General features: G+C 38.6%; 1 protein-coding gene across 1 annotated transcript in view; it reads left to right on the top strand.

Moving 5' to 3' along the window:
- The first annotated feature begins 1,444 nt into the window (after positions 1 to 1,444).
- The window catches only part of MAP3K19 (mitogen-activated protein kinase kinase kinase 19), a 44,076-nt gene continuing 25,577 nt past the window's right edge, over positions 1,445 to 19,943 (top strand). Inside the window, 4 exon segments of the mRNA XM_082397940.1 lie at positions 1,445 to 2,072; positions 4,652 to 4,746; positions 4,750 to 4,767; positions 13,089 to 13,185. Coding sequence (XP_082254066.1) covers positions 2,051 to 2,072; positions 4,652 to 4,746; positions 4,750 to 4,767; positions 13,089 to 13,185 — 232 coding nt within the window. The 5' untranslated portion in view covers positions 1,445 to 2,050.

Below are 19,943 nucleotides of genomic sequence, written 5' to 3' on the forward strand. Positions count from 1 at the left end.
TGATGTACAGATGTTAGAGGTTGCTATCTATTATTCTTATGATATTGGCCCTTTGTTTTACTTGTTTAAATACTTACTCTTTTGGTAGTTCCTGGGAATGTCAAATAATTCTTGAGTATGCAGTTCCCTACCCCCCAAATGTTACTAATTATTGCAGAAAGCATTGTCAATTATCAAAAACAATTTATAGTAATGATTTACAGTTATCTGTAAGATTACATGTCAGCCTGCTCTTTTAGGATAGGAGACATAAACAATTTCTTTTAAAAATTAGAGGGTTAATAAACAGTCTTTCGTGTCAGAATTGCAGTTTCCTAATTCTGTTTGCTACCTATTTATCTTGTCATCAAATAAGAAAACATGGCCAAAGCTCTTTCTCAGTATTTCACATGAATTTTGTTTTGGGAATGAAAAAGGAAGATGAAACTTCCAGACCAAAAGTATAGTCAAGAATATGATCTATTGTAAAAGGATAAATTAGTATAATAGGATGAAGATGGAAGTCTGAAGCTATGTCAAACTTTAGCGTTAAACAACAGCTGAAGAGATTGTTTAAAATGGAGATTAATGGACATCACCCCAGAGATGGTGTTTAGTAGGCCTGGAGTGAGGTCCAGAATACTGGAGATCAAAGGACACCACATGAAGAAACACTAATCAAGGCAGATGAGCAAAACAAGGTCCTAACAAGATAAATGACTTGCTTAAGGCCACATATCAAGGTAATGGTAGTCCATGGATTCTTGGTCCCATGCTAACTCTTTTGAATCATGACTTTTGATGGAGAAAAGGTCATAAGAATATTGTTGCAGATCATAAAACATTACCTTGTCCCATAGCAATAAAGAGATTCAAATTCAAAGGTGTTAGGTTGGAAACCATGATCAATTCGCTCCTGGTCCCAGAATGTGACTAGTGAAGCAAGTTTAGTCATTGTTTCCCTCACCATAATCTGTTAATAAGAGTTCCCATCATTTACTCTCTGGACCTCTCTGAGCTCATGTCTAATTCTAGGATCCAGTACAGCAGAGAGAGGAGATATGTGCCGATGCAAGGAGCCCTAAGATCAGCCAGTTGGGATTAACAGCAAGGCAAAGAGGAATGAAAAAGTCACGCAGAGAGAGATTTTATGATACGATCACTCCACTCAACCAAAAACCTGTGAAATAAGCATATCAGTTTAATTTCAAAGTGAGATGCTAGGCCATTCTACTATTTTGAATGATAAAAGTGCTAGCTGTTAGCATTAGGAAAGAGAAATATCGAGACTAAGCAATTAACTAAACCATTGGAAAGAAAAAAAACAATCAAGTCAGCTATGTGGCAGTGATAAGACAACAGTTAGGGCTTCCCTGGTGGCACAGTGGTTAAGAATCTGCCTGCCAACGCAGGGGACACAGGTTTGAGCCCTGGTGCGGGAAGATCCCACATGCCCACAGCAGCTAAGCCCGTGCGCCACAACTACTGAGCCTGTGCTCTAGAACCTGCGAGCCACAACTACTGAAGCCTGTGCACCTAGAGTCCATGCTCTGCAACAAGAGAAGCCACTGCAATGAGAAGCCCGCGCACCGCAACTAGAGAAAGCCTGCGCGCAGCAACGAAGACCCAACGCAGCCAAAAATAAAATAAATAAATTAAAAAAAAAAAGACAACAGTTAATCAAAATGTTTTTTATCTTTACTTGATTTATGCATTATTAAAGAATTATGAAACTTCTTGTCCAAAGTTGGAAATTTTCTGCCTTAGAATGTTTTTAGAATGGGAGAGGCATAAGATATACAGCATATTCTTCTCATTTAAAAATCTTGAAAATTTGTCACTCTCTCTCATACATTTTGAAGTCATTATTGTTATCCCCAAACTATATAAAATTACTTCTATTTATTTGATGTCAATGGTTTTCTTTTTCAATAGATTGAACTAAATAATCTTTGATGTTGATTCTATTCTTCCTAGAGATTCTAAACTCTGTGATTTTAGTGGAAAATCAGCAATACATTATGTGTCACAAATAGAAAGTTTCAGGAAACAGCAGTTATTGGACATTCTAATGAATTCTATGCCCAAACCAGGTAAATACTTCTATTCCACTTTCAAAATTCTCTAACTATAAAAGCCCTATTAGAAATCTTTCTTTTTCTACATGGATTTGATGGATCTGTTTAAAGAAATCAAACGAAATGTGTATATATGTATAAATGAATCACATTGCTGTACAGTAGAAATTAACACAACATTGTAAATCAATGATACTTCCATAAATTTTTTTAAAAGAAATCAAGTGAACAACTATTTATTGAGCAGGGACTTTGTACAAGACCCAAAACTAGATACTCTGAGGCAGGCAAAGAAGTCTAAGACATGGTCCAAACTTTTGAAAGTGTTCAGTACAGTCAGGGACACATCATGTAAGTCAGAGGAGAAAGAGCTTGTTGTAAACTTGAAAGGGGAAGAAGGACTTACAGTGGTTCTCAAATGCTGGATAAGATAGGAAGGAAGAGAAAAAGAGAGAAGGTGTGATATAGGCAGGGAGAAAGAGTCTGAGCAGGACAAAAAAACCAGCCACAGAGAAAAGTGTAATAGAAAAAGTGCCACTGAGCCACATGTGACTGTGAAAGCTGCTTGACTTTATTGTTTGATTGGCTTTTTTGGGAAGCTTCTTGGCAGGGGACAAGGTTATCCCCAGAAAGGTTTCATGGAAGAGGTGAGACTCAATCTGGTCCTTAAAAAATGATGAGATTTGATTTTGTGGAGCAGAGGCATCATGCTGTAAGTGAGCATGGCTTATCCCAGGAGCAAATGGGACACTGGAAACAACAGTTCATGTCAGGGAAAAGGAATACAGAAGATTAGACACATAAAGAAACTGGGTCCAGGGACTTCCCTGGTGGTGCAATGGTTAAGAATCTGCCTGCCAATGCAGGGGACACGGGTTCATAGCCCTGGTCCAGGAAGAGCCCACATGTCACAGAGCAACTAAGCCTGTGAGCCACAACTACTGAGCCTGTGCCCTAGAGCCCGTGAGCCACAACTACTGAAGCCCGCGTGCCTAGAGCCTGTGTTCCGCAACAAGAGAAGCCACTGCAATGAGAAGTCTGTGGGCCACAACAAAGAGTATCCCCCGCTCGCTGCAACTAGAGAAAGCCCACACGCAGCAACGAAGACCCAACGCAGCCAAAAATAAATAAAATAAATAAATTTATTTTTAAAAAAAGAAAGAAAGAAACTGGGTCCATTGAGGACTCATTAAATGTCAGCCTGAAGGACATATTTTTTTTCCCCGATAAAATAGAGTCACTAAAGAATTTTAAGCCAGGTAATGATGAAAGCCATGTTTTAGGAAAATTAACCTGTCATTGTCTTGGATGAATTTGAAGGAAGAGACTCATACCAGGGAAGCTCTCTTAAGAAACTACAGAAGTACCCGTGTGTGGTTATAAGAACCAGGAAAAGAGTCTTTGGGCATGGTGTGTAGTGGGCCTGAGAAGTGCTGGGTATGGTGAGTCTAAGAGATTGTGAAAGAATTCACAGAATTTAGTGCTGTAACATTGATAGAGGAGACACAGAGACGAGGGTTGAGGGAGTTGAGTTAAACATGATTCCAAAGTTTCAGCCCTAGGAAGTGGGGAGATAGAAATACAATCAACAAAATAGGAGAACACTTTGGTTTGGTGAGGATGTTGAAGGTAATGAGTTTTAAAACACTACATTTGATGGAAACTTAGGACGTTCAACGTAGCAATTTTCTGTAGGACAGGGCTTGTGGGAAAGGATGGGTCGATATGTTCTTTTGGGAGTTCTCTACTAGGAGATTGTGAGGACCTGAGAGTAGGTAAGATCACTAAAGTATTGATGATGGTGAGAAAATTTCAGGGGCTGCACAGAGGAGGTGCGCCCACAGTTAGAGAGTGCTGTGTGCATAGAGACTCAGGGGAATGAGGAAGGGAGGAGAATTGGGAGAGAGTTACAAGAAAGAAGGAGTGGGAAACAATGTCAAATTGGAAAAGAGGTTACAAAGCAGATGTGATAAGGAAGTGAGAGTTTCAATGGCAGGATAGAGGCAGAAGACAGGTTGCAAAGAGTACAGAAAGAGGATATGGTGAAGAAATGGAGGATATGAGTATAGATCCCTTGTTCAAATTTGTTTCAGTTATTAGGATAAATGGAAGAACGATTGCAAGAGGAAGTTTTCATGGACGAGCCTGTGCTTATTTGAAGAAGTCAGGCTGGCAGGAGAGGGAAGAATAGGAGAGCAATGTCCCCCAGGAACTAAGTGGAAATTCACTGTTTGGTGTTTAGAACTCTATCAGTTTAATGTGGCTTCAAGTGCTGGACAGGAGGTGTGCTCGAAGCAGCTGAACGCTTTTGTCTTTGGCAACTATAGAGCAAATGTATTTTCCAGCCTATTGTTAATAAAGGGTTTCCCTTAGCAACTTTGGCCCCTTTTTAAAAATAAACAGACAAAACCCCATTCATTCTGTGGACTCTTGTTGCGAAAACTATGGCCCGAAGCTTCATCAGGATCCCAGTCTACTATTTCAAGAAAATCTTAGACAAAATGGAACTGATTTTAGAACCTAGAGCTAGATCTCGCTGTGAAACTGCTGGAGATGCATCTCATCAAAACACATTATTATGTTTCTTTTGGCAGAAAGACATTCTGAATCATTGCTTGACATTCGTCATGATACAAACTCTTCTCCAACTGATATGATGACAGTTACTAAAAACCAAAATATAATCTTGTAAAGCATCAACAGCAGGGAGGTAAGAAACTCTCTTTAAAAAAACAAAGTAACTTATCGTATATTAACGCATGTATGTGGAACCTAGAAAAATGGTACAGATGAGCCGGCTTGCAGGGCAGAAGTTGAGACACAGACATAGAGAACAGACATATGGACACCAAGGGGGGAAAACCGCGGTGGGGTGGGGATGGTGGTGTGCTGAATTGGGCGATTGGGATTGACATGTATACACTGATGTGTATAAAACTGATGACTAATAAGAACCTGCAGTATAAACAAACAAACAAACAAAACAACTAATACTAAACTTTCATTGGGTTATTTGTATGGAAATATGTTAATATAAATGTTTCAGACATTACGTGAAATTTCTAAAAATCTTATATGTTCTGGTATAATGTTATAAGTCATAATTCTAGTTATTACTTTAAAATGTATATCTCAGAAATAACTAAATTTCCTTGTCAATTGCACTATTATGAACTTTCATCAAATCTTTAACTGTGGTCATTTTTAAGTCTTGTCATTTACAGACAGTTCTGGGTGTACTCTGATGCTTTTGCAAATATATGTTCCAATAAAAGGGATTCATCTTCAAGGAATGCATAGAAAAGACTCTGACAAGTACAGGTTTCTGGTAACTGTACTGCTGAACTGAATGAATAAGCATTTTCAGAACTCTAATGGAAAACTGATGAACTCATAAAAGTGCTAACGAAAGATCAAGATGAAAAAAAAAATTAATTACATGGTACTGAGTGAACTGATGAGGATGATTATAATTTTTGTGACTTCCTGTTTGAATTCAAAAAAAAAAAAAATCCCACAAGGACTCAGAGGCATAGAATATACAAATCAATTCTCACTGCAAAGTAAAGGAGCTGTTACAGTGGAGGATTACTGGACTGAATGTCAATATTATGACATAGTATGAGTGTGTTTCGTGTTTGGTAATTGCAATCATTGTTGCTTTTGTTGTGGTCATCCATTTACAATGCTTGGTGTCAGTCTATTTATCTCTTGTGAAAATAAAATACAGTGTGTGTGTGTGAAAAACAAAAAAACAAAAAAACAAAAGTAACAGAAAAATGGATAAGCTACTCCATCTACACTTACTGTATTTACATCTACTTCTTTTGTGTTGCTTGAATATTTATAACAATCATATATTACAATTATATATTTAAATGTGATTATAAAGAAACTTAAAGTACAATTAATGACAGTCTTTCATGAGTTTAATCTCAAGGCAGTAATGAGCTAGTCAACTCTGAGTCTCATGCATTGTGTGTGTGTGTGTGTATGGAATACCACAGAATATTATTGCAGTTGAATCCATACTAAATAGTAAAATGTAGCTTGTCTTTATGTGTGTTAATGTGGAAAAGGAGAAAATCATTATTCTGATCATGTCAAATCCATCACAGGTTATGACAAATGAGGTACCTCCTCTTGGCCCTGGTCATCAACCCCAGCAGCCCATGATGAATGACTCCACAAAGTACAGTAACAGTAGTGGTAGCAAACATTGTGCCCATGGAAAATTATGAAATGATTCTCAAGATGTACAGTAAACTGGTAAAGTGGTTGCCTAAAGGAACAGAATTGGAGAAGAACTTTGCACTGTATACTCATGTGTACCTTTTGAATTTTTATAAAAATTAACATAGCCCAAACAGTTTAAAATATTACTACTCTGTGGGAATTCCCTGGCCGTCCAGTAGTTAGGATTCGGTGCTTTCACTGTGGGGTCCTGGGTTCGATCCCCACCAAAAAAAGAGAAATTCCTACCCTACATTTTATTGGTAATAAAGAATATGACCACAAAATTGTTTATTTCTAAAAGGTAATGAGGTATGGACTATAATATGTGTAAACAATACGAAGAGTTTTGGAGATGGTGGAGTAAGATCTTTCAGTCCCTTTCTCCTTCCAGAAATCATCCCAAAATAACAAGAAAACAAAAAACAAAAATTTGAGTAAAAAATTAGTTTGAAATAAGTATAGATTCACAAGAACTTGTAAAAATAGTACAGAGAGGTGCTGTATAACCTTCACAAACTACCACCGATTGGAATTATCATAACTATAGCTGACTGTCAAAACTAGGAAACTGGGGGCTTCCCTGGTGGCGCTAGTGGTTAAGTATCTGCCTGCCAATGCCGGGGACACGGGTTTGAGCCCTGGTCCGGGAAGATCCCACATGCTGCGGAGCAACTGGGCCCGTGAGCCACAATTACTGAGCCTGAGCTCTGCAACAAGAGAGGCCGCGACAGTGAGAGGCCCACGCACCGCGATGAAGAGTGGCCCCCGCTTGCCACAACTAGAGAAAGTCCTCGCACAGAAACGAAGACACAACACAGCCAAGAATAAATAAATTTAAAAACACCCTCCTCTCACCCCTGCTGATCCATCTCCTGTCCCTATAAAAAAAAAAAAAAAAACTAGGAAACTGATATTGATACAATACAAGGAACTAGACTACAGACCTTACTTGGATTTCACTAATCTTTGAATGCATTCCTTTTTCTTCTTATATTTGTGTGTGTCTGTGCGTACAGTTCTATGACATTTTATCCCCTGTATTATCATGATCAAGATACAAAACTGGCCTGTCTCCACAAAGGAACGCCCTCTTACTCCTCTCTTTCTGCCACATCCTCCCTGCTAACTCCTGGCAACCACTGATCTGTTCTCCAACTCTATAATTTTGTAATTTCATGAATGTCATATAAATGAAATTATCATACATAACTTTTAAGATTGCTTTTTCTACTCAGCATAATGCTCTTGACATAGATCCAAGCTGTTGTGTGTACCAATAGTTTCTTTCTATTGCTAAGTAGTATTCTATTACAATTATATTTTGTTTCACAGTTTATTTAGCCATTCACTTGTTGAAAGACATTTGGGTTGTTTCCAGTTTGGGGCTATCACAAATAAAGCTACTATGAACATTCATGTATAAATTTTTGCATGACTTATGTTTTCATTTATCTAGGATACATGCCCAGGAGTCCAATTAGTGGGTCATTTGGTAAATGTATGTTTAGTTTTTTTAAAAACTGCCAAACAATTTTCCAGAGTGGCTCTACCATTTTATATTCCCACCAGCAATAAATGAGATGTCCAGTTTCTCTACACCCTTGCCAGCATTTGGTACTATCAGTATTTTCTATTTTAACCATTTTTAAAAATTTAAACCAAAATAAGTATATGGTGGTATCTCATTGTGGTTTTAATTTGCATTTCCCTAATGACCAATGTTGAACATTTTTTAAAAATTTATTTGCCATCAGCATAAATTGTTCAAATATTTTGTTCATTTTCTGATTGAATTGTTTGTTTTCTTATCGTTGGGTTTAGAGAATTCTTTATATATTCTGAATGATGTGTGACTCACAGATATTTTCTGCTCCAATAAGAAAAACTTGGGGTTTTTTTCACCTTTTTGACAATTCTTTTATCAAACAGAAGTTTTTAATTTTGATGAAAACCAGTGTACCCACTTTTTCCTGTATTGGTCTTGATTTTTACGTCTAAGAAGTCTTTTACTTGATCTGGGTCCTGGTTACATGAGTGTGTTCAGTTTATAAACATTCATTAGTCTATACATTTATGATATGTGCATTTTTCTGAATGTATGCTATACTTAAAAGTAAATTAAAGGGAAGGGGTATGCCTTCAAATATCTGAGAAAAAATACGGTTTTCAACCTAGGATTTTATATCCAGACAAACTATAAGTCAAGTATTAGAGTTGAATAGAGACATTTTTCAGACACACAAATGCTCAAACATTTTACATTTCATACACCTTTTAAGGAAGCTAATATATGCTCTGTTAAATTAACGAAATAAGATAAAAATGGAGGGGAAAATTGGATCCATGATTCAGGGTATCTGGAACCTAACACAAGAGAGGAGGGTATCCTTGGTATAAAGCAGAAAGCAAGTCCCAGGGCTTCAGCCACGTATGAATTCTAGAGAACAAAGAGCTCTGATCGTTGGGGGATGGGAGGAGTGAGGGAGAACAGGATAATGGAGATTTCCAGGAAGAAGATGGAACTGATATATTATCTGATATATTTAACCAAGTGGAAAGACCACAGGATGTTTGGAAGATTTAAGATTTAAAAAAATATAAGAAAAGGAATTAAATATTAAATTAAATTGTGAATGAAATAAAAATAGGGGTTTTGGGTTTTGTGCAGGAAAGGTTATTCAGGAAAGTATAAACATACTACACTACTATTGCACTACTACAGTGCAATACATACAGTATAGTACAATACTCAAATAATCATAATGTGAACTTTGCCTATTGATTTAACAAGAAAAAGAGGGTGAATTTACTGGGAAGATAGAGGCAAAGTATAAGATTATTAAATTGTCTGGGGCTTCCCTGGTGGCGCAGTGGTTAAGAGTCCGCCTGCCAATGCAGGGGACACAGGTTCAAGCCCTGGTCTGGGAAGATCCCACATGCCGCAGAGCAGCTGGGCCCGTGAGCCACAATTACTGAGCCTGCGCGTCTGGAGCCTGTGCTCCGCAACAAGAGAGGCCGCGATAGTGAGAGGCCCGCACATCTGCGATGAAGAGTGGCCCCCACTTGCCACAACTAGAGAAAGCCCTCGCACAGAAACGAAGACCAAACACAGCCATAAAAATTAAAAAAAAAAAAAAAAAGAATATTAAATTGTCAACTGCAATAATAAGAAGACAGTAGGTAATATATCACTTTAGTGACAGCAGGATAAGTACATTATCTAGAGATACGGAAGAAAATACCAAAAGAAACACTTAAAAGGCTGGAACTGGCTGCCTCTGGGGGAAAGAGTGGGGAAGGCAACTGATGACCTTTTTTGTTATAAGTGGTTTTTTTTTAACCATTATTTGACTTTTAAAAAATGTATAAGTTAGATAAAAATGAAAACTAATTAAAAATTAAAATACAGAAATGGTTAAATCCTGACTCCTCTGGGGCATGGGATGGGATGAGGTAGAATGGAAACATTTACTTTTAATACTATTTGAATATTTTACCGTTGTGCGTTTGTAACTTTTCTAAAGAGGGTAGCCTGCTTCTCACCAAAGTTGCTTTGGTACAGTGGTCGTCAAAGGGGGTGATTTCACCCCTCAGGAGGCAGTTAGCAAGGCTTAGAGACATTTTTGGTCTCACAGGCGGGGCAGAAGTGCCGCTGGCATCCAGTGGGTAGAGGTCAGGGATGCTGGTAAACATCCACCCTACAGTGAGCAGGGCAGGCTTTCCACAGCAAAGGATCACCCAGCCCCAAATGTCGAGAGCAGCGAGGCTTAGAAACCTTGCTGTGTAGCAGGCTTTGTCACAACATTGAAGGTTGTATTGTTTTTTTTTTTAATTAAACCTTTCTTACAACACTTATTAATTTTATTTATTTATTTATTTTTGGCTGTGTTGGGTCTTCGTTTCTGTTCGAGGGCTTTCTCTAGTTGTGGCAAGCGGGGGCCACTCTTCATCGCAGTGCGCGGGCCTCTCACTGTCGCGGCCTCTCTTATTGCGGAGCACAGGCTCCAGACGCGCAGGCTCAGTAGTTGTGGCTCACGGGCCCAGTTGCTGCACGGCATGTGGGATCTTCCCAGACCAGGGCTCGAACCTGTGTCCCCTGCGTTGGCAGGCAGACTCTCAACCGCTGCACCACCAGGGAAGCCCTGTATTGTATTTGATTACTAATATTACATAGTAATTGGAATAAAATACCTAGAGGCCAATCTTTAAAATGAGTGTCATGCATCAGAAATTGATAAACAAAAACTCATTTACTTTTCATTTTTTTTGTGGTATAGTTAGGAACTTTCTTTCTTAAAAAGACTAAAAATCCCTTCATATTAGTATATTTTTTCGTGCAAAACATTTTCTGAACTTTCACTCTATATTTTTCCTCTTATGGTTGAAATAACTTTGAACTCATTTCTGAAGGAGAAAAAGACTCTCACTATTGAATTTGCCTCTTCTTCTTAGTGCTTTCTCTAGTGCTTAAATTGCAAAACCCAAGGTCATTCTTCACTTCTTTCCTTTGAATGAAAGCCTGCTTTTCTTTTGGGTTGTCTGTAATAGGTTTTTACAGTTTACAAATATAAGCAGCTGCCTGGCTTGTAGGATTGCTCCTGAGAGGCTCTTTATACCCTCTCCCAATCTTTTTTTCATCTAAGGAGAATCGTCTTACTAAATTTAATTACGTATGATTTCTATGCCTCTTTTCTGTGTGGTTGGCATTCTGTTGTTTACAGATTAGAATGCTATGCCCTCTATCTAGTCTTTTGTCACCTCCTGCATCACTGTCAATGGTTTATGAACTCCATTTATGTTTGGGATGTGCTATTCTAATATTTTCTCTCCTTCACTCACAACTGAGTGTCATTATTTTAATTTTCCTCCTTGTAGCACCCAAGCACTCCTTAAAGTCATTCAAATTTAGTATTCTAAAAGAAATTAGAAAATTCTGAGCTCTTTCTGCTTTTGTCTTCATTTCCATGATAACCTTCAAAGTAGACATTATTCCCTACATCCTTTTTGTTTGTGATACTTATGGTTTTTCAGTTTATTCTACAGAAGAAATTTTTGTCAGGAGATTGTAGGCATCACACATCTTTCATTTTATCTTTTCCTGTGCAAAACCTATAAATTACGTTTGAGTATTCTTTCTCTTAATTTTGCTCACTGTTATTGATTCCTTTCTCTCTGGTTCTTGTTGAGACTCTGTTTCAAGTTTTTCATGGTAACAATAAAGCAGAGTGGTTAAGACCTCTGTAACCAGACTTCAGAGTCTGGGTGTGAATCCTGGCTCTACCATAGTCTAGCTATGTGACCTTGGGTAAGTTATTTAACTTCTCTGGACCTCACATACAAAAGAGAATAATAGTTCCTACCTCTAGAGTTGTTGTGAGGATTAAATTAGTTAATATGTGAAAGGTGCAACAGTGTCTGGCACTTTATGTGTAAATGCTAGTCATCATTATGGGTTTTGTAGGTAGGTGTGCCCACACTCTGTGTCTTCCACCTTTTCTTAAAGGACCAGCTAATGAATGAACTGAGCAGTTGAGAGGGGTGGGATAGGGAGGGTGGGAGGGAGGCTCAAGAGGGAGGGGATATGGGGATATATGTATACATATAACCTATTCACTTTGCTGTACAACAGAAATTAACACATTATAAAGCAATTATACTCTAATAAAGATTAAAAAACAGAAAAAAATTCAATAAAGACTTTTAAAATGCTCCACATCAAAAAAAAATCTTAAAAATCATGTACTGCTAAGTTATTACAGTTGAACACCTAAAATATTTTCATGGCAGTATAAATGCAGGGTTTTATTTTTATTTTTTTCTGTGATAATTAAAATGAACAAAGCAAAAAGAAAAGATTCCCAAGCTCTCTTGGGAATTAGTGAATGAAATATCAGATGTTGTTTGGTGACAAAGGCTACCTGCTTGTCCAACAGGCATGTGCATTTAGGGCAAAGGCTTTTAATCCAACAGTCTCCTTAAATACGTGGTTCAGCCAGGTCACAGAGGCCAGAGAGCCAGTTGTAACATCCAGGTTGTGACGGGATATTTTAACTACTACTTGCATCTATCACTGTTCTAGACATTAAAAAGGGCAAAATCACCAGCAACAACTTCTAATGAAGGAAACTGTCAACAACCATGAATTCTAATAGAAAACATTTCTTCTTTAGAGAGTTAGGAGTACTTTTTATAAATCAAGCTGTTTCTCAACCATGTTTTTTAGCATAATGATTATTTTCTAGAGGGTAAAAGGAAAGCTTTAGAGGTTGCATACCACGATTAGATCAAAAAGCTGTCATAGTGAAAACTTTAATCAGCTTTGCTGCCTCCTTTCAGTCTAAGGTTATATCTGCAGCTTCCATATGGGGCAGGGATTTCTACCCTCACCATTTACAAATGATGCCCCAGGGAGGCATTATGGAAAAGATCATGTTCCTTTGGGGCTGTTCACTGACTGTGGCCAAAGGATTCTTTCCAGTTACCCACCCAGATGGAATTTGTGGCAGTTTAACAGCCTGGACACGGACATGATAAAGTATAAAATATTGAATTTCTATGTGTCTCGGTGATTTCAGCTTTGATCTTCATTTTTGATTATGCAGTTAATCACGTCCGCGTCTGTCTGAGCGTGGTGCTCTGGAGGCGAATACTTTCCCATTTTTTTAGTCCTAAATACTTTATCCGATTTAAAAGGAATCCACAGTGTGAAACTTTAGCCTAGAAAAAAAATCAACATTCGCTCTGCCAACCAAGTACTACATTGAACAACTGAGTTTCTATTTTATGATATTTCAGGAGTTTGACCAAGATGATGTCTGCACTCATTCCATACTGATTAGTGAAAGAGGAGATCCAAGTGGTGATGGACAAGACTGGCAACCCAGGACAGAAGGTATCTGTCTTCTGTCCTTGATATGGTTACAAAAATAACATGGATTATTTGGATTTTCCCCCTAATTTTGGTAGTGCTCAGTGCAGGAACGTTGAAATCACAGACAAGCACAAAGGAAAAGAAAAATCACTCATAATCCTATCCTTTGGTCCATACCTGAATCAGTGAGTCTTGTCAATCTGCCCAGCCAAAATGGGCATCTCTTTTCTGTCTCTCCTCTTCGTTCTACCCCACTCCAGCTCAGCCTACTGTTCTCACCTCCTATCTTTTCTGTCTAATAACATCTTTTCCCTCTTTTCTTTCCTCTCAGAATATTCCATCAGCTCCAGCGATCTGTTCTCTTCCAGGATCAAGCATTTCTCCACTATCTGTCATCCCAGAGCTCCTCCCTTGAGGGGGAGATGGGGGCCTGAACAAAGAACTAAAGCCCCAAGTTGCACTCTTGTATTCTCAGAGGTCATAAGTCTGGAATTTTCCAGAACAATGCCCATTCCAAATATGTCATCCTGTCCTACCCATAAGTGCCCTTGCATTGAACAGATCACAAAGTATTTGCAGATTCTCACTGCAGAAAATAGTCATCACAGAGATCACATTTGTCTGTCATCTATTCGCCTGTAAACTCCTTTTTTTTTTAATAAATTTATTTGTTTATTTTTGGCTGCATTGAGTCTTCATTGCTACGTGCAGGCTTTCTCTAGTTGTGGCGAGCGGGGACTACTCTTCGTTGCAGTGAGCAGGCTTCTCACTGCGGTGGCTTCTCTTATTGTGGAGCACAGGCTCTAGGCGCACGGGATTCAGTAGTTGTGGCACGTGGGCTCAGTAGTTGTGGCTTGCGGGCTCTAGAGCGCAGGCTCAGTAGTTGTGGCACGGGCTTAGCTGCTCCGTGGCATGTGGGATCTTCCTGGACCAGGGCTCGAACCCATGTCCCCTGCATTGGCAGGCAGATTCTTAGCCACTGTGCCACCAGGGAAGTCCCCCTACAAACTTCTTAAATGAAATGTTTATTTGAACTGCTCCAACCTCTCTCTGGTAATTTTCCTACTTGCATTTCTAACACTCCAGGGAAGCTGTTCTCTGGATGTCTTTTTTTCTCATCCCTGTCAACCACCCTGAATGCCACAGTGCTGTCCTAGCTGCTGTCTCCTTTGGCCCCTTATGTGATGCTGCCCTCTTCTGGGGAGGCTTCAGTCTTTCTCAGACTCACTCGGTATCTCCTCTCCCCTGGCGGAGGGCGGGGAATAATTTAATAACATTTGAAATGATTAACTCCATGAACCCTGAAAGACCTAATTAAAATAAACAAGTTCTGATCCCCTTCCAAACAGTCTATGTGATCTGCCTTTGACTTTCAAAGGTTTCAAAGCTGAGTTATCAGAAGCCTGACTGTGTTCCCCATCATCTTCCAAGAGGTTAAAATAATGTGTTTATTCTGCTCCATTTGGAGATGACTTGCCATTTGAGGTGCTTATAATTCTTTTAAAATCGATTTGTAAGAGTTTAGGTTTTCATATAGGAACCATAACACTTATGCCGCATCTCGGCTAAGCCCTTGCAGTTTTAAGCTTTCATAACTTGGGTTACACATTTGAAAGAAGCAATTATGTTTCTAAATTTTCTTCTCATAGTTGATAAGAGTCTTCACTAGAACTAGTTACTCTTTTAAGTCACAAAGCCTGAAATAAAACTGTTTGGGGTATTATTGTGCATTGTATACATCTTAAATAGCAATAAATCTCTTTAAATCCCATTTACATGTTTCTATCAATAACATATTCCAGTTTCTTAACGTTAAAGTGCTTGCACATGTTATGAAGACTTTATGCACATACCATGTGACTATTCTGTTGTAGATATGAACATTTTAAATTTTTTATTTATTTATTTATTTTTGGCTGCATTGGGTCTTCGTTGCTGCGTTGTGGGCTTTCCTTAGTTGCGGCGAACGGGGGCTACTCTTCATTGCGGTGCACGGGCTTCTCATTGCGGTGGCTTCTCTTGTCGTGGAGCACGGGCTCTAGGCACGTGGGCTTCAACAGTTGTGGCGCATGGGCTTAGTTGCTCTGCGGCATGTAGGATCTTCCTGGACCAGGACTCGAACCCATGTCCCCTGCATTGGCAGGCAGATTCTTAACCACTGTGCCACCAGGGAAGCTCTAGATATGCACATTTAATCATTTAGTTTATATCTGTTCATTGTATTATTCTTTTAAAAAGGGAGCAGCACTGACTAAAGTATGTATAAACTTTATATAATGCTTGGATAACTCCCCTGGTCTTCTAACAACTAAGTATTCCTGCAGCGTACATTTGCTTTATTATGGGCTTTTACAGATGGTAACTTGTAAAATAAAATCCCCCCGCAAAATCCCTCATCTTTTTCCTTAGTATAAAAATCTTGCATTCCTCAATCAGCTATTTTCCCATAACATATCAGATGCAAACCTCATAGACTGGAAATTGAGCGTGTAAAATTACCCTTTTCATGAGTGAATAAGAATCTATTTTCTGAAATTACTGGGCTTAATTTATTTTTAATAGTGTATCATCAGAATTCTTAAGTGTAGATAACAGAATCTACTCTACTTGAGTGAAAAAGGAAGGAAGTTTTCAAAGATACCAGAAAGTTCATAGACCATTGAAAAACCAAAGGAGAAGAACAGACCCCAGGTTGGATTGTCAGAAAGAATTCTTGTAGCTACATCTCAAAACTGGCTACTGACCCCCAGATCATGCTGCTTCAGCCACAACCAGGAGCTGCTCCCACACTGACCTCAGAACCTCCCTCCTCTGTTGATACCCACATCAGCAAATGATGCCTGTGCCTTATCTTTTCTCATGTAACCCATGTGAATCCATGTCTCAAGTTAGCTTTCTGAATTCTAGTGGCAAAAAAAGGCTGGAAAATGTAGTTTTAAAAAATTCTGTTGAAAATCATGATTTAGGAAACTATCAAAACGTGGAGGGCTTCCCTGGTGGTGCAGTGGTTGAGAATCTGCCTGCCAATGCAGGGGACACGGGTTCTGAGCCCTGGTCTGGGAAGATCCCACATGCCGCGGAGCAGCTGGGCCCGTGAGCCACAACTACTGAGCCTGCGCGTCTGGAGCCTGTGCTCCGCAACAGGAGAGGCCGCAATAGTGAGAGGCCCGCGCACCGCGATGAAGAGTGGCCCCCACTTGCTGCAACTAGAGAAAGCCCTCGCACAGAAATGAAGACCCAACACAGCCATAAATAAATAAATAAATAAATAAATAATTAAAAAACAAAACAAAAAAAGTGGAGAGGTTATCAAAATGTTTTGAACCTCGATTCCCATCAATTTAAACAGAACAAGTGGAAAATACAGAAAAGTAAGACTTCTCTGGAGAAAATAATTTTTCTTCATTGAATGAATTAGGTTAGACCAATTTTAAATTTTCATTTTAATGATTTAGCACTTACATTAACAAATTAATCATCATTTCCCAACTCTTATGAATGTCATTTGCACCTCTTCTGCAAGGAAATTATGTTTCTGGTTGTGTTTAAATGTTGCCTTTTAGTTTCTCTCTACTGTAACATTTTCTGGTGGGGTTAATTAATTAATTATTAATTTTAAAGATTTTTTTGATGTGGACCATTTTTTTTAAAGTCCTTATTGAATTTGTTACAATATTGCTTCTGTTTTATATTTTTTGGGTTTTTGGCCGCGAGGCACATGAGATCTTATCTTCTCGACCAGGGATCGAACCTGCACCCTCTGCATTGGAAGGTGAAGTCTTACCCACTGGACCACCAAGGAAGTCCCAGGGTTAATTTATTAATACATCTTCTTACTGGAAAGATTCACTCAGATGGGAGCAAGTGTTTTATTTTTACATGTAACAGTACATCCTCTTTCCTGGACCACTGGATATGTTTAGAGGCTCCCGTGACTACTCACTGTATTCAAAAGACAAAAAGAGAACACACGTGTTCCAAGATGATTTCAGAGCCAGAATGTTGTATAATCTTTCCCCCTCCCCTCCGCCATTTAGGACCAAATTTTTTTTTTCCCATTTAGGAGCCATTAACTTTTCACAATGTCTAAAAAGGCAGGTATTTCTAATACTCGCTTATTGTATCTTTCCTTGTTTTTAAAAAAAAGAAGAAATCAACCAATTAACAGATTTTGAACACATTAAATTTGCTTAAAAACATACTGGGTAAAAAAAAAAATAACCTGGGTTTATTAGTCCTCAATGATTGTAAAAGTACAGTCATTCTTAACAACGTGTTCACATGAATACACTGCCCAATTTTCTAATTTCTACAGCAAAATACTAACTGTACCTAGCCTTTACTAGAACATCCTTTTCACTGACAGTTTAGTTATTAGGAAAGTATGCTGTATGTTTTTCTTACTCCAACTTGTCAGCTAGGTGTTTGCCCTCAAGGATGACTATAAAACTGGTATGAAAGACACCCATCTCCCTGTGCTATGTGGCTGCTTCCCACTAGCTATCTATTTTACATTTGGTAGTGTATATATGTTCATGCCACTCTCTCACTTTGTCCCAGCTTACCCTTCCCCCTCCCCATATCCTCAAGTCCATTCTCTAGTAGGTCTGCGTCTTTATTCTCATCTTGCCCCTAGGTTCTTCAGTTTTCTATTTTTGACCAGTTTTTTATTTTTGTTTTGTTTTGTTTTGTTTTTTAGATTCCATATATATGTGTCAGCATACAGTATTTATTTTTCTCTTTCTGACTTACTTCACTCTGTATGACAGACTCTAGGTCCATCCACCTCACTACAAATAACTCAATTTCTTTTCTTTTTATGGCTGAGTAATATTCCATTGTATATATGTGCCACATCTTCTTTATCCATTCGTCTGTTGATGGACACTTAAGTTGCTTCCACGTCCTGGCTATTGTAAATAGAGTTGCAATGAACATTGGGGTACATGACTCTTTTTGAATTATGGTTTTCTCAGGGTATATGCCCAGTAGTGGGATTGCTGGGTTGTATGGTAGTTCTATTTTTAGTTTTTTGAGGAACCTCCATACTGTTCTCCATAGCGGCTGTATCAATTTACATTCCCACCAACAGTGCAAGAGTGTTCCCTTTTCTCCACACCCTCTCCAGCATTTATTGTTTGTAGATTTTTTGTTGATGGCCATTCTGACTGGTGCGAGATAATATCTCATTGTAGTTTTGATTTGCCTTTCACTAATGATTAATGATGTTGAGCATTCTTTCCTATGTTTGTTGGCAATCTGTATATCTTCTTTGGAGAAATATCTGTTTAGGTCTTCTGCCCATTTTTGGATTGGGTTGTTTGTTTTTTTGATATTGAGCTGCATGAGCTGCTTGTAAATTTTGGAGATTAATCCTTTGTCAGTTGCTTCATTTGCAAATATTTTCTCCCATTCTGAGGATTGTCTTTTGGTCTTGTTGATGGTTTCCTTTGCTGTGCAAAAGCTTTTAAGTTTCATTAGGTCCCATTTGTTTATTTTTGTTTTTATTTCCATTTCTCTGGAAGGTGGGTCAAAAAGGATCTTGCTGTGATTTATGTCATAGAGTGTTCTGCCTATGTTTTTCTCTAAGAGTTTGATAGTGTCTGGCCTTACATTTAGCTCTTTAATCCATTTTGAGTTTATTTTTGTGTATGGTGTTAGGGAGTGTTCTAATTTTATTCTTTTACATGTAGCTGTCCAGTTTTCCCAGCACCACTTATTGAAGAGGCTGTCTTTTCTCCATTGTATATTCTTGCCTCCTTTATCAAAGATAAGGTGATCATATGTGCGTGGGTTTATCTCTGGACTTTCTATCCTGTTCCATTGATCTATATTTCTGTTTTTGTGCTGGTACCATACTGCCTTGATTACTGTAGCTTTATAGTATAGTCTGAAGTCAGGGAGACTGATTCCTCCAGCTCCACTTTTCTTTCTCAAGATTGCTTTGGCTACAGGGTCTTTTGTGTTTCCATACAAATTGTGAAATTGTTTGTTCTAGTTCTGTGAAAAATGCCAGTGGTCGTTTGATAGGGATTGCAATGAATCTGTAGATTGCTTTGGGTAGTAGAGTCATTTTCACAATGTTGATTCTTCCAATCCAAGAACATGGTATATTTCTCCGTCTATTTGTATCATCTTTAATTTCTTTCATCAGTGTCTTATAATTTATTTTCATGTTTTTGATTTTCATTTCATTTTTCATATGTTCATTTCATATAGTCTTTCACTTTGATTACATATTACAAAAGTTTCAGCCCACAATGCAATGGAAAATTTTAAACGGATTCTTCACCAAAGATAGTTTGAGAAGCACTGGGCCTTTGGAGAATGGTCAAAGGCCTTTGGTCAACACCTTTGGAGAAGTAGAAGGATGCACCTCTTACGTCTCCCCTTTGCCCCTCTGATTTCTCTGCTTGAGGAAATGGGAATGGGAAAACTAAAGTGTGAGGGGCAGAGGGCAGGTGAGGTGGGGAGCAACTCAGAGGACAAGGAAGTCTTGTGCTTTCAGCAACACAGCCATTCCACACAGCAGCACCGTTTGGAAGTAGTCCTCCAAACTTTCTAGTGATGTCGGGCTGGGCTAAGAACTGGAGACCCAGAAGACATGGGGAATGATTTTTAAATCAAACCATTTCCTCCCCCTTTTATTCAGATAACCTCAGTGCATCAGGAATGGGTACTAGCACATTCTGTTTCACTTCCAAATGAAATTGAGATGGTAGGCTCCAGGACAAAGATGGTGACCAGGCAGCCTTTACTCCTGAAGAAAGAGGAACATT

Source organism: Balaenoptera borealis (genome assembly GCF_965194805.1).
Source record: "Balaenoptera borealis genome assembly, chromosome: 6".
NCBI classification, from domain to species: domain Eukaryota; kingdom Metazoa; phylum Chordata; class Mammalia; order Artiodactyla; family Balaenopteridae; genus Balaenoptera; species Balaenoptera borealis.